Source organism: Manis javanica, chromosome 10, assembly GCF_040802235.1.
Source record: "Manis javanica isolate MJ-LG chromosome 10, MJ_LKY, whole genome shotgun sequence".
NCBI lineage: Eukaryota > Metazoa > Chordata > Mammalia > Pholidota > Manidae > Manis > Manis javanica.
Genome location: NC_133165.1, coordinates 2,665,124 through 2,687,307, shown reverse-complemented (window position 1 = coordinate 2,687,307; position 22,184 = coordinate 2,665,124). Strand labels below are relative to the sequence as shown.

Genomic DNA, 22,184 nt, shown 5'->3' with positions numbered 1-22,184 from the left:
GAAGTAATGGCACTACAGATTTTCTGGGTTTCTGAGGACTTTTAAAGAAGTAATTACATATCTCCGGCCCCTTGTCAACCCTCAACCAAGAACCACCTGATCCTTGTTTTAATCTGTGGAATCCAAGGTTTCAGGAAAGCAAAATACCTTTTCAACATGGGGATTTTCCTACCAACTAAAAAGATCTGGGGACAGTAGCAGAGATGTGGAGGGAAGGAAGTCAAGAATCAGAAGGATGTGAAAGAGGATGCATTATTTCTGGGAAAGAAACGTGGACCTGCCATAAGACCTGGACTGGCACTGGGGCTCTGCCACTGACCAGCTGAATATTAAGTGCTGCTAAACTTTCCTGTTTTAGCTACAAAATGACAAGAGGAACAATAACACCTAAATTGGTATAAAGATTACTATGTTGCTTTAAATACAGGAAAGCACCTAACTAAAGCTGCCAGTCACATAGTAGGTGTTCCATGTATATTAGTTCCTCTAACTTATTTCCAAAAAGAGGAGACTAGGAATGTCTGTCTTAAAATTTTTCTGTAATAATCAAACCATAATGCAGAACAGAAGTCCAATAAAGGTTAAGTGACTACTATAATTATTAAGGTAATGTTATTACTAGTAATAAAACAGGGTTTGGTTATAACCAAAATCAGAGTTATATGATAATGAGATCCACCATCTGGTCATATATTCCTACAAATGCCCTGTTGTGACTCATCTCAGCAGAGGGCCCATGTCATGGCCATACTCAAGGGCCCAGGTCACAGCCTAATGCCTGCCACCTGATGGCATGTAGGGTTTTAGAAAGCTGAATATAGGTTTATGCTGAAGCAGGCCTGGTAAAGCATGCCATGGCACTAGGAAGAGGTGAATAAAGGTCAGGTTCAACCCAGACCCAAGTTAGCCAGAAGTTATGTACACTTGGACTGGGATCCCACTAGTCCAGGTCCCCCAGAGACAGCTCAGCCCTGGCATGGACCTCAAGGAGGTACTTACAGAGGACACCAGCCTCCCCTTGGGAAAATAAATCACCTCCAAACCAGACCAGTCCTTGGGGAGGTAAAAGGACGAGGCTCTCCACAACCAAGTGGCACCACATCAGCACGAAGGGGCTGGGAGAGAAGAGCATGTCCCCTGGCTTTGGACCACGCTGGCCACATTTCCTCTCCTCTGCCTGCTTCCCACCCTCTGTTGAGAAAAGTTCCCTGAGACAAAACATGCTGTTCAGAAATGAGGCTAAATTACCTCTTTCTTGCTGCTTGCGGTTCTCAATGATGCCTGGCGTATCCACAAAAGTGACCCGCTCCAGAAGTTTGTGGGGAACCTCGATGCCAATCAGCTTCTCCAGGAAATTCTGGCCAAACTTCTCGAGGGGAGAGAAGGACCGGGCACTGTCAGCAGCCATGACAATGCCCTCGATGGTCTTCAGCTTGGGCCCGTGCATGAGGACAGTGAACTCAGAGGTGGTGGGCTCGGCACCTGCACGCATGGGCACAAGGTTAGCAGGGAGCCAGGCCTACCACATAGTCAGCCTGTAAGCACGGTGTTTCAGGGGGACTTTGCCACCCAGAGTGAATACTGTTTGCTAAGCTAGTGGTTTCTTTGTTTTTTAATTGTGGTAAAATATACACAACGAGGTTTACCATATTAACCATTTTTAAGTGTGCATTTCAGTGGCATTAAGTACATTCCTATTATTGTGCAACCATCACCACCATCCATCTCCCAAACTGAAACTCTGTCCCCAGCAAACTCCCCGCTCACCTCCCCTGGGCCCTGGTAACCTCTGCTCTACTTCCTGTCTCTATGAATCTGATGACGCTAGGTCCTTTATAAGTGGAGTCACAAATTATCTGTCCCTTTGTGTCTGCTTTACTTCACTCAGCATAGTGTCTTCGAGTTCCATTCATATTGTAGCATATCTCAGAATTTCCTTCTTTTTTAAGACTGAATGACATTCCTCTGTAAGACCGTGTCTCTCATGCATCCGCCCATCAGGAATGTCCGGATTGTTCCCACTGCTTGGACATTGTGAATAACACCACTGTGAATGTGGGTATAGCTGCTGTTTTCTCATCTGCAAGTTTCATTATTATACTGAAAACACATAGGAATGTTGTAATTGTTCACATATGACATACACCGGAAAATCTCACTGTTACCTGTGTATAGCTGGTAGCGAGTGTCTTCCAACCCAAGGAGGTAGTTTATCATGGTGGACTTGCCAACGCTCCACGGTCCCAGGAACAGCACCATTGGCTTGGATGTGATTTCCCCATCTGCGAGAGACAGGAATTAGAAAGGGCAATGAACTGACAGAGTTCCTTGTGACAGGAGCAACATAGTTCTTCATGCTGCATCCCAGACAGTCCAGCTCGCTCTTTTGGAACTGGACACTGACCCAGACGGTGTGTAAAAGTCAGTGGCACATCTCTTGCTATGGAAGTGTGGTCACTCAGTTACAGATACCGGAAGACACCATTCTGGCCTCGCACGGATTCCTGGCCCACAGGCACCAGAAGGAGTGAGTGAGTGAAGCCACAGCACTGACCAGAGCTCCCCTACGTGAGGCCCCCCGGTTCAGGTCTGGAGAACAGTTCCTAGAAAGGGGGGGAGAGAGCTGCCCCGCGGGAAGAGGAGAAAACTGCCATCTGCCTTGGTGACAGAAGAATGGACGCTAAGGAGGCTTACATGCTCTTGGGCATCTGGACTTGGGTCCTGCCTGTCCCTGGCCTCCCTCCCCTCAGCTGTGCCTCCTGACAGCCCATCTCAGGCTCAGCCTGACCCTGGGCTCTGGGCCCTGTCAGATTAGCCTCCAAAGACGTGACCTATTTGCCAAGCCCCAGGACCACACACTGACTAGACAAGTTGTGGGTCCTGGGCCCTGTGCCCAGTATGGGGGAGGACACCCTGCCTGAACCACTCCAGTTGGAGTCCCAAAGAAGAAAAGTAAATTCTCCAGTGCTTTCCATACCAGTGGGCAACAGTTACACCATCGCTCTCGTGGCTGAGTGGCAGCCTTAGAGCCTGCGCGGAGGGTCAGCCCTGCATAATTCAGCCCCTAATGCTCCCCAGACCTCTTTGTCTCCCTGAGCCCTGCAGGCAGGCCACCAAATAGTAGGCTCTCCTTTTCTCTTTTTTTCCCCTCTTTGATGTATTTAATTTCTTGATTCAAAAATCAGAAGTATAAAAAGGTATACAGAGAAAAGTCCCCCATCCCCGGCCCAGGGTGCCCAGGCCAAACACCCCCTATTTACCCTTGCATATATGTCAATGCATACAGTATAGCCGTCTCAGCAAATATCACATTCCCCATCTTTTGTATACAAAGAGGAGTATTATCCCTCTTTTTCTGCACCTTGCTACTTGATGGGGTCTTCTTTCTCTAAAGTGAAGTTAACTCCTAGGAGACCAAGATGATGCCTTGTAAGTGATGGGCACACATACGTTGCCTGAAATCGATGCCATGGTCCTGCCTCGGTCCTCCTTGCCTGTAATTATACATGATGAGTCACTTGCATCTCTTGTTGTCAACCCCTAGCTAGGGGGCTGGAAGGGACAGGCAGGCAGAGGGGGTGGCAGGAGTCCCCGGGGATAGCTACAGAGATCCTACAAAAGGTTCCTTTGATCCAGGCCCAGGTGACACCAGGGAAAACGGGACCTTCCAGCTCCCCACAGGCTGTTCCTAGGGCTGCTGTTCCAGCTCTCCACAGCAGGGGGCGTGACGGGCATGTGCAGGAGGCCGAAGGTGAGCCTTGGAGGAGGGAGTTTACACAGGAGGCTGCCCAAAGGCATGGAGGTGAGGCACTGGAGAAACAAGCAGGAAAGAGCCAAGCCTGGAAAGAAGTGAGGAGCCATCCTTGCAGAGCACCATTCCCCGGGCAGCCCTCGTCCTGCTGGGCCAAGCCTAGGTCTTGAGGGCTACTGCAGAAAGCAAGAGTGGAGGACAGGAACACAGTTGGAAGGCTGCACCCTCACACGGTGCCTGCATGCCCCCCATGAAGCAAAGAGGATCGTTTGCCCTTGGGCTTGCAAGGAGCAGTAGGGCTGAATCCTGAAACAGGCATTCCCTCTGAGGAAGTCAGAGCTCCAGCTCGTGGGCCCGGCTGTGTGGTCCTGGGTGACCGGCATGTCTCTGTAAAGCAGGCATAACATGCACCCCAGAATACCCTATCCACTTTATAGCCATCAAGAGCCCCACAGGAGAGAATATAGAAGCAGCCACTTAACACAAAGAGATGTGTAATACCCCTGACCATCCCAACAACAATCAGATACCACTGTTACAGTTTTCGGAGTCGGCTAAAACTTAGGAACGGCACTGCTGTGGAGAATGAGGACTTCACATCCTGCTGTGCGTACAAACTGGTGCAGCCTCAGGCGATTTGGCAACAAGTATCACAATGTTTAATTCCAGCATTCTGCTGTTATAAATGTACTCTACAAATATATTTGAAGGAAATATGTCATGATTATGGTAGCGTTTGTAATATTTTAAAAAATGGAACGAAGCAAGAGCCTGGTTGACCACCAGTAGGGTAGTGGTTATCTGCTCTTGTGCGTTCACACAAGGATCAAAAAAGCAGGGTGCAGCCACACACGCGGTGTGTGACTCCATCTTTGCAGAGGCAACAGGGAGAGAGAAGCTCGGGTGCCCCTGTGTGCAGGGGAAACGTCCGGATGTGTTCAGGGAGAACTGAAACAGTGAGTGTCCCTGGAGTGGAACTAGAGAAGCTGGGAATATTCCAAGGGGATTTTTGTTTTTCGGTTTATGCTATTCTGCACTATTTGAAACTTGTTTCAGCAACAAGTTGTGCCTTATCTTTATGATGTTGAATATTAGTTGTTCAAAGAGTCCAGACCCAAGGGAAGCTAACAGGTGAAGCAGTGAGGAGGAGGGGAGGAGTACAGGCCCAGCAGGAGACTGAGACACGACCTGCAGTGAAAGGGAACCCTGGCGGGCCCTCCTCGGTGTCAGGAACCAGACTGCACTACAGCTTACGAAGGAAGTGCTTTCTGAGAGACTGCATGGCTCGCAGAGAAAGGCTGGTTCAGGTAACAGGTCTCCACCCACTGTGGAGAACTTGGAGAACTCAGCTGCCCGCCTGCTCACCCAGCACCCAGAGCTCCAGGGAGTGTGGCCAGGTGGCAGGTGCTGGCCCACCCTCAGATAGATGCAAGGCGTACCTGTGATCTCATGCTGCCGTAGCTCGTTGTATTTGTAAGACTGCTCCAGGGGCTTGATGGATGAGTGGTAGATCTTTCGAAGCCTCTGCAGCACCACTGCGAGCAAAGAATGGTGGAGGGAAAGCATCAAGGCCGGGCTTGCTCCAGGTGGCTGCTGTGCCGTGGAGCCGCTCTTGCCCCAGAGCAGTGTTGGTCCTGCCTGATGGGACTGTACCAAACGTGAGCATTCCTGGAGGGGGGCTGGTCCACATCGCAGCCTCTCCTTTAAACCAGAAGGCATTCCCTCCCCTCTCCAAAGCCTCCTGAACTTTTTAATTCTATTCTAACCCTCTGCCCCGCCTTCCTCCACACTGTCCTGAAGCCCTGCCCCAGTCTGCAGCTGAGGCCTTTCCATGGCAGATGAGGACCTCTGCTCCTTCTCTCTGCCCCCGCCCCTACTTGGGCTTGCCCCAGGCTGGCGGATAAGGGGCCCTGTGCTGAGCAGGCCTGCAGGACAGTCACCCTGGCCCCTCACCCATCACTACACTCCCTGGCGCCCCTGGGAGGATTCAGACATACCAGGTGTCTTCTTGGGGAGAGCACAGCTCCAGGGAAAAGCGACTCAGGGGCGAGGCTGGAAGCCCCACCCCACCCCACCCCGCCCCAGTGGGAGGCACAAAGAGGAAGGGACCCAGAGTCAGGCTGTCCATGCCCTGCCCCGAGGTGCCCTCTGCAGCTGGGCCATGCCCGGGCAGCAGCACTGGGATTTGCCCCTGACCCTTTCATGGGCCCCTCTGCTGGGATGGCCTTTCCTCCTCCTCCCCACCAATCCAGACCCCCAGGCTTGGTGCTGCTCGGGGATCCCCAGGGGTCTCTTCCCTGGGGCGCCTTCAGGCCTCGTGGCCCCACCCAGCCCCGGGCGCTCCTTCCCCAGTCACCAGAGTAATCATCGCCTGGCTTGTCCTCATTGAGCATCAGAGTTTTCTCGATGTGGGAGCGGTCCCTCGCTGGGGCTTCTTCACTCCCATCCTCCGCCTCCTCTGGGGAGAGAAGCAGAGAGCGGGGTTAGGGCAAAGCCGAGAGCCAGCCAGGCCCCAGGGCCCCTCCACGGGAGGCAAGGCCAGGGCCGGGAGGAAGTGCTGAACGCAGGCTTGCGGGGTTCAACCGGACGGAGCTCTGCCTCTAGGAGGGAGGGACTTGGAAAATCTAAACTCAACCTCATTAAATTAAGCTCCACGATCCATTTTATGTATTCAAAACACAAATACTGATTGCGCAACTGCTGTACCCCAGGCAGGAGCACTGTGCTGGGAATGCAGTGGTGCCCGAAACTGCCATAGTGCGCAATCACCTGACAAGCTGTATGGGGACTCTCAGATCCACAAGGAAACCTGGGGGGAAGCCACCCTGGAAAGCAGAGGCTGCCCCCCAGGCCCTTCCCCTAGAGGCCGGTTCTCGGTCCAGGCCAGTGTCCCTGGTGGAGGAGGTCACGGGAGTGTTGGCCATCCCTAGGATGAAATACAGCTCCAGCATCGCCTGAGAGCTTGGGCTCTGCTCTCCCCCCACTCGCCCCCATCCTGAGGACATCTGCAGGCCATCAGTGCCACAGCCAGCCTGATTCTTAGCATGCTCCTGCACCCACCCCGGTTCACCAGGCCTGATGCAACCTAGTCTTCAGGGCAGACCCCAGCTGGCTCCCAGCGGCCCGCCTCCCCCCCAGTGCACCTGTACACCTCTCCATCAGCCCGCCATGGGGCCTCCAACCCTGCCACCAGGTCTCCTGTCCCTTGGTTAAGGCACTGCCCTGTGTCAAAATGCATGGAGGGCACCTAACCAGCAGGCTTCTGAGGGCCTGACTCCAAAGGAACCAGGTTCCTCTGGGCCCTCCACCGTGCGGCCTCTTGCTGTGTCCCCCCAAGCTGGGCACAAGCAGGTAGACTGGCTGAGAGCTCCTGTGGGCCAGGCTGCCTGGACGTGCCTCCACCTAGCAAGCTGGGGACAGCAGGGGCTCTCCCGCCCCACCCTGTCCCTCTGCATACAAGTCCTCCGGGAAAAACACGGCTGCCCGAGGTGCGCGATCCCAGGAGTCCCTACCCAGAATGCCCCGCTGGGGCTCCTCTGCCTCCACATCCTGGGCCTCGGCCCCCTCAGGCCTTGTATTGGACTCCTCCACGTCTGGCTGGGCCCCCTCAGCCCCAGGGCTCGTGGGTCCTGCTGCTTCCTGGGACTCCTCCGCCTCCTCGGAGGTGTCCCCTGCCTCTTCTGAACTAGCCCCGTCACCGCTGTCCTCTTCGGATTCTTCTTGGGACGGAACCCCTCCTCCTTCTTCTTCGCTGTGGTCACCACTCTCCTCTTCAGAGGAGGGGGAGCCCTCCTCCTCCTCCAGCATTCCTGGGGGCTGGTCCTCCGGGCTGCCCCCCACCTCGGAGCCCTGCGCACCCCCGGTCTCTGCACTGGCCTCTGAGGCTGGGCTGGGATGGGGTGCCCCCTGGTCCTCAGGCTCCTCCCCTGTCTCACCCAAGACTCCAGCCAGTCCTTCTGGCTCCCGATCAGGCCCTGGGCTGCGCCCCACTCCTGTCTCCGGGGCTCGGGCCTCCTCAGCCTGCTCGCTGGGAGAGGGCCCCTCCGCCTCAGTCTCTGGGGTCCCTGCCGCTGCTCCCTGCTCAGGGCTGTCCTCGGCGACCTCCTCAGCTTCCTCAGGGACCACATCACTCCCGGCCTGTCCTGACTCCTCACTGGCAGCTCCCTTTATAGGGGGCCCAAGCCCAGAATCCTCCTGTCCTGGGCCCTCACCCACACCGAGCTCTGGCACCCCCTCCTCCCCAGCACCCCCGGCCACTCCTCGGGGGAGTGCACTGGCTCCTGGTGGGCCCACTTCTTCCTGCCCAGGCCCTGCAGAGTCTCCAGGGGCAGCTGACTCTGAGGCATTTGAGAGACTGGCTTCAGGGTCAGAGCCCAGGCCGGTGGCGGGGGCCCCAGCACAGGTCTTCTCTGAGCTCTCAGCCTCCCTGCCATCTGGGGAGTGAAGGAGCGGGTTCTTCTCTGGAGGGGCCGCCTCTGCATAAAGCGCCCTTTCCTTCTCCTCTAGACTTGCATCTCCAGCAGAGAAATGATTCTCCAACAAATTGCCAACATCTTCTGTGCCACCCGAAGCAGAAACTTGCAGTTCTAAATGATTAGAACATGATCGGTCAGTTTCACAGGGTTGGCACTGGCTTAGCTTCTCAAAAGAGTCTAACTCAACCTAGTTCCCATCCTCCAGGAGGGAGGTGTGGACCTGGCGTGTGGTGGGGCACCCCCCGCCCCGGTCTCCGTAACTGCCCTGTGTGGCAAGCAGAGCAGGGATCATCCTGCCTCCCCCCAAGACACGGGAACCGTGGCTCAGGGAGTTACAGACCTGCTGTCCATCACCAAGGGGGTGGGCGGCCAGCCACTGGGGAGCCCCACCCCTGGCCCTGACTCCCGAGCCTCCCCACTGAGTCCCTTCCAGTCCTTCTTCAACCTTGTGGCGGGCAACTGCAGCCTGGCTACCAGGAGATCCTCCCAAAGGAGGCCAGTTCCTAGAGGCAGAAACCAGCAGGCTTTTTATGCTTCTATCAGCAAAGGAGTGGACGCATGTGTGCAGGCCAGATCATCTTAGGTTACACAGCAAAGTACTTGGGGGATTACTCAGGGCTCTCAGCCTTTTTAAGTCACACATCCAACTCCATCCCCTTAAGGGCAGGCATTTGCTGGCCTCATTACTTAGATCAGGGGCGATGTGGCCTGAGGAGCAGATGTCAAAATAGGCAGGGCCAGGACTTCCCGGTGACCTTAGCCAACCTGTTCCGGACGGGGATCCCCTTCTAAGGGTTGACAGCTTTCCCTGGAGGGCAGAGGGCACAAGGAGAACAAAGGAGGAGAGAGCAGGTAGGGGCTTAGTCTGTACCAGGGACCCCTGACCAGGGATAGTGTAATTTACTTGGAAAATGGGGAGAGCAGAAAGGTCTAGACCCATCCTCTCCCACCCAGGTGGGGACTTGTTTAAGGAGGAGGCCCACGGAGCGCGGCACTGCAGGCACGTGGGGTGAGGGGCCCACAGGCGCCCCGGCTTGGGGTAGCTGAGACTGCCCCCAGCGGCCCCCTTGATGCACGAGACCTCTGAGGAAGCAGCCACAGCCTGCCACTCACATCTCTGCCTCCCACAAAGAAAAGCCACTTCTTAGGGTACTCCTTCTGCCTTGGGGTACCCACCTGCATTGTTCCCCAATAGCTAGGCAGCTTCCAGGGGCCAGGAACAGATATTCCTCATCAGTCCCCAGAGGCAGGCTGCCATCAAATTCAGAAGGGTGGGAGTCCACGCACCTTTATTATGAAGGAGCCCTGACACCAGTGTGATGCCATTCATGGCCTCATGTCAACCTTCTTGTCACTGTCACCCACATCTCTGACTGTCTAGAGAAAGTCTTTGATTTGCCCAAGACACCAGGTGGCTAGTGGGTGAGTGGAACCCAGAACTGCCCACTCCTCATCCAAGCCCTCCATGAGTTTAGGGGAGCACAGGGGACCCCCTTCCCACTGGCATCTGGCCCTGCCCTGTGCAGCCCTCTCCAGGCTCAGATCAGACTGCAGAAACCAAGGCTTGATCCTCCTGTGCTCCCGGGGCTGGGGCCCTGCCTGACCCAGGGAAGCGCTATGGGAGGTCTGCGGTGAGATTCGGGTACAATAAGAAGTCCTGGTACCTTTAGTGGGGGAACTGGAAGTTACTCATTAAAATTGTCTTTCATGAACACCTAAATACCAGCACGTCCTGACCCCTTTGCCTGCGTCTCTACCATCCCCCACCCTCTGGAGAAAAATCTGTGACAGGAACTTGGTTTAACTCAAGGAGACTGACAGTCATCTGAGCAGGAGGATACAGTGCACATCCCATGAGGTGCATTGGTACAGTCATTCAGGGTGCCGAGCAATGCTCAAGACCTCACATACATGGAACACTGACTTACTGATCCTACTCAATTTAGTCTGACTTGCTTCTGTAAAACAAATCCTACTCTCACCCCATTCTTCAGATGAAAGGACTGGAATCAGAGACACTGAAAGCTTTGTTCAGCATCACAGATGGTACCTCGAGCTGCGAGGAGACTGCCTGACTCCACACAGGTGTAGCGGGGTTCTCCACCCATGCTCCCCAGTGTGGTCCGGGCACCCTCAGCAGAGCTTGGGGCAGATGCAGGCTCCCGGGCCCCAGCCCAAACCCCCTGAATCAGAACCTGCATTTCAACAAGATGCCAAGGTGCACATAAGAGTCTGAGGGCACTGGTCTACACTCCCTGACAGAACTGCCTCTGAACCAGCGGTTCTCAGTACTGGATGCATATTGGGGCCACCTCGTTCTTGGTCCCCCTTCTCAGAGGTTCTGAATGAGTTGATGGTGGTGATGGTGGCAGTGGGGGTGATGGTGCTGGTGGTGGTGGTGGTGGTGGTGGCGGCAATGATGGTAATGGTGGTGGCGGCGACAATGGTGATGGTCGTGGTGGTGACAATGGTAATGATAGTGGTGGTGGTGGCAGTGGCAGTGGTGATGGCAATGGTGGTAGTGGCGACGGTAGTGGTGGTGATGGTAATGCTGGTGATGGTGTGACGTGACAGTGGTGGTGGTGGTGGTGGTGAGGGTGGCGATGGCGGTGACAGTGATGACACTGGATTAAGTGCACTCTGGGCCTGATCTGTGGCATTTCTAATATTCTCCAAATACCCCCTATTCCTGGTAGCAGTGAGAGGGTTTCACAGTCCCAAGGGAGACTGGGGGGTTTACCATGACCTTCGCATCATTGAGCATTCCGCTCCTGGGCCCTGGACGGGAAGTCGGGTGTGCACACATGTGTGTACACAAGTCCGTCCTTGTTGTACTTCTTGGTGCTAAGCTTTCCCTGACCTTCTGCTAAGGAATTTGGGGTGGAAAAGATGGAGGGTGATGACCTCATGGCCTGTGAACTTCACCCTGCACCTTCCTTCCCAGGCCAAAAGTAACTTCCCCGACAGAAAGTCTCTCAATGAAACAAGATGTACCATTAGGTCCCCAGATCAACCCCCAGAAAGCAGCGGTGCCACTGGGCCCAATCCCTTCTCCAGGAGGCAGGTAGAGGCTGCAAAAGCTTCCACTAAACTCCGTTCAAGTCCATAGAATCAGACCCAGTGTGTTCCCCCACTCCCTGACCTCCCTAGCGTCTTGCTGAAGCACCCTGTTGGGCCTGGAGGAGGAGGCAGGGAGGGCAGAGGACCAGGGCAGCCTGCATAGGCTGGGAACCTGGTGAGAGGAGCCTTGGTCTCTCCCAGGACACGCAGTCCTGTACTGTATGTGCCATTGCCAAGCCAGCCGCCCTGGCCCTGGACAGGCCTGGGTGCTTACATCACCCTACGTGAATAGCAAGCCCCCAGCTCAGCCCCGGAGATCATGGAAAGGCCCGTGTGCCTGACAGGCTGGTGCCCGGGCCCCACTCATGCCGTCAGAGCAGGGCATTAGCTGGTTCTGCTTTCTCGCTGACACTCCCTCCGTCATCAGCCGTTCCGTGGGGGGTCAGTCTCTCCGCTGCTCACCTCCCCCACAGCCTCAGCAGGGAGCAGGCTCGGCCCCTCCTTCTTCTCCCCACCCCTAACACCTTTCCCCCCAGCTCCTAACACATTCCAAAACACTTCCCACAGGGACTCAGAGCACTGGGATGAGTCCGACTGCAGAGGAAGCCCAAGCCAGGGAGCTTCAGAGATGTGCCCAGGGTCGGGGTAGGGCTGGGGCAGAGCCCAGGTTCACAGCCCTCGGTCCCTAGTCCTTTCTGCCCCCATTCGTTTGCAAACCTTGTCCCATGTAGTGCTGGGGTTCCAGGGAAGGACTAGGGGGAGAGGGGAGGAAGGAGCTGGTGTCCAGCCGCCCCCTTTGTACTTCCTGTCCAGCAGCTGTCCTTGGGTCTGTCTGTCCCACTGCCTAAGGAGGGCTGCAACCACAGCCCCTGCTGCCCCCGCCTCTTCCTAAACATCCCTCTGGACTGCTCTTGATCACCTTCTCTGACCCCGAGGAGCATCTTTTCACTTTGCCAACCGACATGTGCCAGGCGCTGGGCTAGCCGGCATCTGGCCTTCGTGCAGAGCTCCACACTTCCCGAAACAGTTTCCTGCCCATCTTCCTCCAGCCTCCCAGCAGTCAGTCCTCTGAGGCAGGGAAAGCAGGGACTATTAACCTCTCTGGAAATGAAGACGCGGTCACAGGAAAGCCAAGTTGTCTGCTTAACAAGCCTTTCCAGGGACGGGCTTAGAGCTCGGGCCAGGAAGAAAGCAGAGGACCCTGGCCCACGTGCGGGCAGCACCCAAGACCCGCAGAGCTTCCCGAGCACAGACGCCTGGCCTCTGGGCTGGGTCAGCAGGAGTCTGGGGGTTTCGCAAGGCATTTCTATGAACACTGACGTCTGAGAACCACTCTCGGAGCCATCCACAGTGCGGTCAGGAAGTCTGCCTCGAAGTTGAAACTGGAGATTGGGAGAAGAGAGGTCAGAACCTGAGAGCTTTGGCTTGGTTGACCTCTTTGGAGCTACGTCATCCACAGACCAGAACATGAATCCAATTCCAGCCTGTCCAGGTCTCCGTGGCACACATTTCTGAGGATCCGCCAGGTTACTCCCCCACATGACTTCCCATCCATTTGAACTGAAGCCATTGAGTCCAAAGTCACACTCAGGTAAAATATCTCTGACAGTTACACACAGTTATGCAGACAAGTCATTAAGTAATAAAGTCCCAGGGAACAGTCACTTTTCAGTTCTACTCCTGGACACATCTGTCCCCGGGAGTCAAAATGCAGTCTTGCTGTCCAGGGAGCCCCACGTCTTTCGCCAGGCTGCTCTCTGCCCAGACACTTGGACATCTCAGGACTGTGTCTCAAGTGCAGCTCAGAGCACTTCAGAAACAGAGCTTATGAAGCCAGAGCACCAGACTGGCCCCTCCCATGTTCTAGATCTCATCTCTGTGCTCTCCTGGACTGGGCCCAAGGTCAAAGACCTCCTTGGGCATCACATTTTTTGCTTGACCTCACTTACAGAGTAAATGTTCACCACTCAGGCCCCTTGTTCCTGCACTCCGATGAGCCTTCAGACAGCTTTGCCGATGCCGATGCTAAAAAGGACCCTGAAAGGACATGCTCACATCCTCCCAGGACCCCGAGACTCTCTCCCTCACCACCAACCTTCACCAATTTTCTCCAGACGAGGGGACAAGGGGATGAGGGTGCAGCGAATGAGGCAGCCATTCTCAGAAGGTTCTTTGACCTCCTGGCGAAGCTCCTAAAGTCAAGGTTAATCCCACCAGGACAGCTTGCCCCTGGCTGGACTCTTGCCCCAAAATGACTCACCCAGCAGATAGGGCACAGTGACAAAGGCACCAATCAGACAGAACCATAGGATTGGGGGTTAAAAAGGACCTGCTAGACCAACCAGTTTGATTTCATTAATCAGGATCCTAAAACTCTGATACACAATTGTCCCCTGCCACAGGGCTAGTCCAGCTAGCTAGCAGCCATCAGGTTCTAGAACCCAGCTCTCCACCAGCTCCGTCTCATGAGCTTTCCCAGCACCAGGTCAGTCCCTCCAGAATGAGGGTGAGTCAGCCTCAGGACAGCCATGTCACATCTACCCTTTCTCCTCCCTTTAAAAAGGACTGTTTAAGACTTCAAGACAATTGTCTTTAACCCATCAAGCCCAGATAACTGAGAGAATAGCTTCACTGCCCTCCTCACCCTCCTCACCCTCACCAATACTGGGAATTCTGGGTTTGGCAGGTATAGAGAGAAATCGCTCACAATCCCACAGCTGCTGTGTAGACCCCTGCTTGTCATAGGCGCCCAGAGGAGGATCTGTGACTGGGTGGCAGCACTCACCTTTGAAAGGTAAATACCTTTGAAACAGGCAAGACATTAGGGCCAACCCCTGGGTGTGACTCGGTTATAAAAGTAAGGTCACTCTGGGGAGCATCTAGTTTTCCTAGGATCAGCCCTGCCTGCAGGGAACAGAAAGCTTTGTAGGCATTGTTGGGCGATACGTCCTCCGTTCAGAAGGGCTAAGCCAGGCAGGAGCTGGCAAGGAAGGAGGGGGGCGCGCAGGCTGGATTCTGGGACAGACCAAAGCAGGTGGCTGGCTCCCTCACTCCCACCTCCCCACCCAAAGAAGCAGAATGTCCCCTGGGAACTGGAAGACGGCCTTTCAGAAGGCTGATGGTTCACCTCGGGGGGGGACCAGGCAGGGAGACATGCCCCCGGGGGCCGGAGGAGGGTGGCTCCCCTCACTCCCAGCAGGATGCACGGCTTGGGGTCGGGTCGGAGCCATCATGGGCCTGCCACTGGGGAGCAATGACACCAAACAGCCCTCATCTTCACACCAGGGAAGCGGGAGGAAGTCTGCTGATTCCTGAGCTTGGGAAATGGGAGCTGATGCCTTCCCCAGCCTCGACCGGGACATCTCAGGTCTTTGCTTTGCCATGAGACCCAGAGGCAGACGGGTCTCTCTGGATGTGGTTCAAAGTCAGGAGAGCCGGGCTCTGCTCACTGAGACGCTATATGACCTTGTCCTGCACCCACTCCTCCTGCACCCAAATCCATTCACCCATCAGATGTGGAGAGTAACACATGCTTTGCCAACCCCTTCAGGGCATTTCAAGCATCAGATGGTGTTTAAAAGCAGTCTACAAATGTCAGTTATAATAATAATAATTTCCTAGAAGAGCAGAGATGCCAGGCCAAATCTCAAGTTCACTGAGTGGGCCAAGACAGAACCAGCTTTGGACAATCGCCGAGCTGGCTCACCTCCACTCTCCTGCATTCGGCCCTCATTTCTGGGGGTCAGTCCGTGGGCCAAGAGAGGTCTTTCTGCCTGTGGCTCCTTCCCTTCTCCCAGCCAGAAGCAGTTCAGGCGAGCTGTGGCCACCTTGAGGGTGGCCCTGCCGTCCCCTTGAGGTTCCAGCTGGCCTGGGCAGGAATGGCCCTTAGTTGTCAACACCTCCTGGGCCCAGATGCCATCCTGCTGAGCTCCAGGTTAACTTCTGTGGTCAGTAACTCCCACCTCCAGCCAGCCCTGACCCACCGAAACTCCCCAGTCCACGCCCGGCTTCCCCTCTCTCCCCCGCCTTCCACACCCCTGCCATCACTGTTGAGGTGAGGTGACGCTGCACTTTGCCCCAGTGTGAACACCACTTGGGGGGCTGTCTACATGGGCCTGCTTGTAAGGACCACATGTGTCTGAGAATATGTGAGAGGCCCTGACTGGAGGCAGAATGATGGAAGGCCCTTCACAGCTCTCAGAAGTGGTAATACAACCACTGGAGAGGTCACTGGAGGCCGGCAGCCTGTCCTCGTGACAAGGGGGCCAAACAGCAAGCCCTTCAGAAGTGTTCTAATTGCCTTTCCTAATAAGGTGCAAGCGGAGCTCATGTCCTCACGGCTTTGAAGGGCCTTGCACATGGGTCTTGCACCACCACAGGCTGCCCAACCATCCTGCTACAGATGTCACGTCCCCCCAACACCTGCCCGGCAGTGAGGTGTCCATGTCCTTAGCAGATCTCACCCCCAACTGCCAAGAAGACCAGAGAAACAGCCCGTCCCCAAGTCTGCTCAGTGGTTATGGAGGAAGGTCAAGCCAAGGGCAGAGGCTGCGACAGCAATAACATGTAAACATTCCACCCTGTGTACCCTGGCCCATAGATCCCTCCAGAAAAACTGCTGTCCAGACACCAAGACGACAGTCTTTCCACCTTCTCTCCCAAAGGGCTTCACCAAATTCACAATAGATAGACTGTACTTCTGGGCCCTTCCATTCATGACCCCAAACCTCTTGTTATTCAGCCTTGCGGTGATTTTTGCATGAGAGCCTTGTAAAATGGGGGGGAAAAACCCTAGAAATGAGTAGCTCCACTCTTTCACTTCACAGATGAGGGGACCAAGGCCCAGAGAGGGAAAAGCACCTGCCAGAAGTCGCCTGGTGAGCTGGGACAAAGCCAGACGTAAACACAAGGTCTCTGGAGCCCCCCCACCAGGTCTTTCATGCAGGGTTCTGCCAGCTCTGGCTTCCCGATGTCCCAGACACCTCTGACCCTGTGTGCCCAAGTCTTGCCCTGTCCCTGAGACCCAGAGGTCCTAGAGCATCCATCTGTTCCCCTAGTTGTCCTATAAAGTATGGCTCCCCCATGAGTGCCAGCCAAGGCCTCTGACATCAGGCTGGGTCCCCAAGCACAGCTCTGCACAGGGATTTTGGGAAGGACTGGATGAGGTTTAAACTCCCAGAGGCCACCTGCACCCAGCCCAACCCTGTGTCCACCACTGATCTGCAGTACCAGGAGACAAAGGACCATTGGTTCCACAAGAGCTGTGTGAGATCAGATCTTAGTTGTCTGGGTTCAGGACGCAGAGGCCACAACAAGGCTGATCAGAAGAGCTTCCCAGGGTCTGGTCACAAGACGAAGGGACGAAGACCTCTCCCCACTCGCTGCTCCATGAATGGCACAACTCTTAAAGCCTCTGGAGCAAATCCACCTGCTAGCCTCAGTTATCACTCCAGCAAGGCAAAGACGGCTGGAACACCAGGCTACTTTATTGCAGAGTGCTCTAGAAATCTCATGTCTCCCCAGGGAACAGACTTGTTCCCAGTCTGTATCCCCAAGTGGCCTAGACCCCTGAACCTCAGCCGTGTGGGTCACACTTCCCCAGTGAGCGGCAGGCTCTGTCCCTCCTGGCCCAGCCTCTAAGCCTCCCACAGGCTCCCTCTCTGGACATCCCCACCCCAGGGAGAGATCACTACAGGCAATTAGACCCAGAGCAGCTTCCTCCTCGGGTGCATTTAGTGTTGCCAAGGGCCTGGGTTCTCCATCTGGTCTCTTCACACTGAAACCAGATGAGGCTCTTGCCTCCAGGACACTTTCTTTTCCTCTGGCAGCCTGGTGGCCATGCAGAAAGCCAGGACAGGCCATCTACTCCTCAGCTCCCACAGGGCTTCCCCTGGGGAGAGGAAGGTCAAAGCCAAGGGCAGGACAGAGGTCGGGCAAGAGCAAGTGTGCATTCCACACTCGCTGTTTTCAGGGTGACCCTCCTGGTCAACACTGAGGGCCCGTGCAGCCTCCACCAGCCTGCATCTAAGTGACTCCGGCCCGCCGCCTGCCCCACCCCACCCCAGACAAGGGCCCCAAATCCCTACACTGAGGCCAGAGCACGGCCTTGATTCATTTCTTGTGGTGGCTGTAACAAGCGCGACAACCTGGGTGGCTTAAAGCAATACAAATATATTGTCTCACAGTTTGGGAGGCCAGAAGTCCAAAATCAAGGTGTCCGCAGGGCTATGTTCCCCCCAAAGCCTCTAGGAGAGGCTCCTTCCTGCCTCTTCCAGCTTCTTGCAGCTCCCAGCAATCTTTGGCTTGTCAGCACACACATGCCTACGATCTCTGCCGCCATTGCAAACAATCTTCCCCCTGTGTCTCTGTTATGTCTCTTCTTCTAAGGACACCAGTCAGATTAACTAATTAATCTACAACAACCTTATTTCCAAATAGGGTCACATCCAGAGGTACTGGGGGTTAGGACTTCAACATATCTCCTAGGAAGACACAACCCAACCCAGTCAGTCTCCAGATGGCCCACACCCCCACCTGCCTGGACGCCCTCTTCAGATCTCAGCTTTGAGGCCCATCCCCTGGGAGGCGTCCCTGGTCCCTCAGTACGGAGTGCTTCTGCTCTCGGCTCCTGCTGCTCCCGGCACCCTAAGCCTCAGCTTTTCCTTCACCTGTGTCCCCATGGATGGTAAGCACGCTGAGGCCAGCGCCTACAGCATGTCCCCAGCAGGATCACAGGTGTCTGGCACAGGGCCTGGCAGATACCCCTGCCCTGAGAGCACCTGGCAGAAATAAGGCTCCTCCCCAGGGTCAGCCCTGCCCAAGGTGTGGCTCAAAGCCATTCGCAAAAGGATCATGGAGGAGCTTCATCAAAAGTTCCACACCTGGGCCCATTCTTTAGATCCTCTGAATCACACTCAGGGTGGGCAGGGGGCCTCAGAAGTCTGTCATTTTAACAAGCGCCCAGGTGATTCTTACACTGAGAACCGCTGTCCTTGGGCCTTGACCATGGGAGTCAACCTCTTTACCCATCTTCCCAGAGACATACTGGGTGCAAAGGGTGGAACCTGCCTTGCAGAAAGCTGTACCAGGCCTGCCCCTGCCACCCTGTCCCAGGCTATGGTCCATCTCCAAGACCATGGGCGACCAACAGAGTCTGATGCCCATCAGCTCTAGGGACATAGGGGGTTGGGGTCTAGCTGACTTTACTACCCTGCCAGGGAACATTCCCAGAGGAGGGCACAAAGAGGCAGGAGCGGCCAGTGGTGGCAGGCCCTTGAAGAACCTGCCCATGGGATGGCCCTCCAGTCTGGGGAGCAGCCCTGGGGATTCTGGGAGTGTGGAAGAGGAAGATGGAGAGAGGACAGAGTCCAGGAGCCCGATTTCCTCCCCTCATCAGCAGGGAGACCTTGAGCAAGTATTTTAACTTTTCAGTGCCTATTGATGAAACAGTAATAAAATGGAAAAGAAAAATGCCCACCCTGCCCACCTCCAGATGTGTTATGCCTTCACTGATGGAGCGTCTACCACGCACTACATACTGGGAGACTCAAATGATTCGTGATGGAATTCTGGAAGCTGTGTAGCACTAGAAAAGTATCCGTCACTTCTAATACTAAGACAAAATCTCTATACACAGGAATGTATCTCTACCCAGGAACATGTGCGACAATGTGCACAGCAGCACTATTCACAGAGGCCAAAAGGTGGAAACACCCCCAGTGGCCATCAGCTGATGCATGGATACACAAACGCGGTCCATCCATACAACAGATATGATCAGTCATAAAAAGAAAGTAAGTGTTGATTATGTGGACACTGATCTAAAACGTGGATGAACCAGTGAAAAAAGCCAGGCATAAAGGACACATGTTGTATGGTTCCACTTCTACGGAAGTCCAGAATAGGGAAATTTATGAGGCAGAAAGCAGATCGGTGGTGGCCAGGGGCTGGGGAAATGGGGAGTGACTGCTAATAGTACAGGGTTTCTTTATCAGGCTATGAATATGTCCTAAAGTGCACTGTGCTAATGGTTGCCTTATCTGTGACTTTCCTGAAAACTAATGAATTATACGCTTTAAGTGGGGAAATTCTAAAATATATGAAAAAAGCTGTTTAAAAAAATTTTTTTTAAGATGAAGTATCTTCTATTCTTTTCTTTCTCCAAAACCTTAGCTAAACCTGCTGTCTATCTTCAAAATCCATCCTGTCTAACCATTTCTTCTCTGGCTGGGCATTGTCACCTGTCACCTGGGCCGTGAAACAGCCCCTCCCTGAGCCCCATGCTGGTCTGTTCTCCACACAGCCCCCTGCACACACCCTCTGGGGGCTCCCATCTCAGGGGAGAGGCCACAGTCCCAGGTGGCCTGGAAGCCCGCACCTTCTGGGCCCTCACCCCATCTTCACACAGGAAAGCTGGGCCTAAGGTTGCCAGCCCTGGGTTCTCAGCCCTCTGCTCTCTCCATCACATGACCAGCCAGGAGCCAAAAACCCTGCCTTTAGGACATGCCAACCCCAACTCACTCTGTACCTGAACATAACCAACTCAGAGCCGGAAGATTCTTTCCTAGTACCACTGCTAGGCAGGGCAGCTGCCTCCTGGAGTTCCCTGCCCCCAGCCAGCTGTCTGTCCATTCATTCAACACGCTTGCCCTGGGTGTGTCATGAAGCTCCAAATTAGCCACTGGGGCAATCGCGTGGGCTGTGGGGCCAGAGAAAGGACCAAGGAAACAGGTGCATCTGTGCCCAGCGACTACCACCTAGCAGAGAGGAGAACCATGCATTTAGAGCCAGCAACTGCTCAAGTCTGGGTCCAAGGCTAAGGAACCATAGTGGTTGAAGACTGTCCCCAAAATTCACATCCACCCAGAACCTCAAAATGTGACACTATTTGGATATAGGTCTGTGCAGATGTAATTAGCTAAGATGAGGTCATACTGGATATTGGCGGGGGGGGGGGGGGGAGGCCTCCGTCCAATGACTGGTGTGCTTATAAGAAGAGGAGACACGCAGAGAAGAGGGCATGTGAGGACAGAGGTGGAGGCTGAAGGGGTGTCTACCAACCAAGGACTCAGGTCTACCAGGAGCTGGAAGAGGCAGGAAGGAGTCTCCCCTAGAAATGTCAGAGGGAGCGTGGCCCTGCTGACACCTGGTTTTCAAACTTCCAGCATCAAGTCTGTGATCGAAGACATGCCTGCCCTGTGTTAAGTCACCCAGTCTGTGTCATTCAATACAGTAGCCCCAGGAAGAGTAATGTAGGAACCAACCCCCAATCCTGGCCTAGGAAATCTTCCTGACAGCTCCCACACCAAGCCCCGCCTGCTCCCCCTTTCTCCTCACCTTCCAGATACTTATTTTTAGCCCCTGATTACATCTGCCTTATATGGTTCCCGGCTCACAACATGAGCGGGACTGTGTCCCCCCCTGGTTTGTAAGTTCTCTGAGGACAGAGAATCCCAAGGATATTAACAGTCCTGAGAAGGAGCAGATATGTTGATGGATTCCCTTAGTTGTTCGCATTTCATGATATTTGAGGAAACTGGTGGCAGGTGTCAAGCCACAGGAATACTGACCTTGGCGATAGCTTGTGATTACTGTCAATCCTTTTAACCTTAAAAAGTATCTGATAACCAAAAATATTTTAAGTATCCAATAGTCATTTTCCTATTTTAGTCACATAACAACCCCATGCTGTAAACAGGACAAGTGTCATCCCATTTTATGGGTGAGCAAACAGGTGCAAAGATGGTAAGGGGCTTGGTGGCAAATTTGTGACAAAGACAGTCCTCGTTCATCTGGGGCTGCATGCCGCACCCCACCCCAGGCTGGCAGCTCGGCTCTCTCAGCGGGCCGCCTCGAGTGAAGGGGTCTGGGCAGACAGGCCAACCGGCCTAACTACCAACTCAAGAAGGAAACCAAGGCAGGAAAGGACAGGAGCAAGAGCAGGATTCTAGCCCTGTCACAGCTGTACCCAGGCTCCCCGGGGCCACGGGAACTGCAATGACCCTTCCCCAATTTTTCCAGACCCCTTCACAGGTCCCAGAAAACATTCCTGCTGCCTTGACCCTCCTGGGATAAGCTAGAGAAATAAGTGATCTTCTACCATCTGGCCACCTGACACCTGCAATAAAGGGCAGGTGGAAATGCAGGAAAAAACATGTAACCAACAAAGTGGCTAAACCTTCTCCAGTGGGTGAGGGGCACAGGGCAGGCGGCTGTGCAATCAGATGCACGTCAGAGATGCAATTTTCAAGGCAATGGCTGCATCGAGTCTTCACCTATTGCCATCCAGAGAAAGTTCTATGGGAGACAACTAGGCTGGCCAGAGTCCTAACTGAACAGCCACTTGGAGGAGGACCAGGGGCCGCAGTTCTGGCAGCAGCCCGGTGAGGTGGGGGGGCTCCCAACCCCAGGGGCTCTCCCCTGGCCTGGTTCTGGGCTGAGCTCCCAGTGCAACCCTCTTCCTGTGGGCCCAGAGCTCCAGGCCAGAATTTGCCTTCACCTGTTTGAGCTCAGAATGCAGTCCCAGCTCTAGAAGGGTCCAAAAATATCTGACGGGGGAGAAGAGGGCAGGGCCAGAGTATGCCGAGAGCCTAGAGAGAGCCACTTGGCTCGGCACTCAAGGCCTTTCGTGTTGGGGCCCCACTCGTTGGGTTGGGACCTCCCCCAAATAGGAGCCTGCATTCTCGTCAAAGCTGGTCTCGCCCCTCCACCACCAGTGCAATGCCCTGGGTTTGCCTGCTCCTGGCTTCTATCATCTCCTGCACTGCCAGAGGCTCTTCCATCTCTGCCTGCACAAAGCATCTGCTCGTCCACCCATGCTGACAGGGGCTTCAATGAGCCGAGTGCTGTGCTGAGCATTGGCGATGCGGCAGTAAACAAGTTAAACACACATGCAGACC

General features: G+C 54.7%; 1 protein-coding gene across 4 annotated transcripts in view; it reads right to left on the bottom strand.

Moving 5' to 3' along the window:
- Positions 1 to 22,184, bottom strand: part of SRL (sarcalumenin) — a 32,886-nt gene that overhangs the window by 3,293 nt on the left and 7,409 nt on the right. For 2 of the 4 annotated variants that reach the window (XM_017675177.3, XM_017675178.3), the window contains exons 2-6: positions 7,264 to 8,337; positions 6,108 to 6,209; positions 5,191 to 5,286; positions 2,166 to 2,282; positions 1,249 to 1,482 (exon numbers count right to left, since the gene is read on the bottom strand). In XM_017675177.3, the coding sequence (XP_017530666.2) occupies positions 1,249 to 1,482; positions 2,166 to 2,282; positions 5,191 to 5,286; positions 6,108 to 6,209; positions 7,264 to 8,337 (1,623 nt within the window). The remainder of the gene's footprint in view (positions 1 to 1,248; positions 1,483 to 2,165; positions 2,283 to 5,190; positions 5,287 to 6,107; positions 6,210 to 7,263; positions 8,338 to 22,184) is intronic. The other 2 variants (XM_017675179.3, XM_073214574.1) reach the window with 1 other exon arrangement.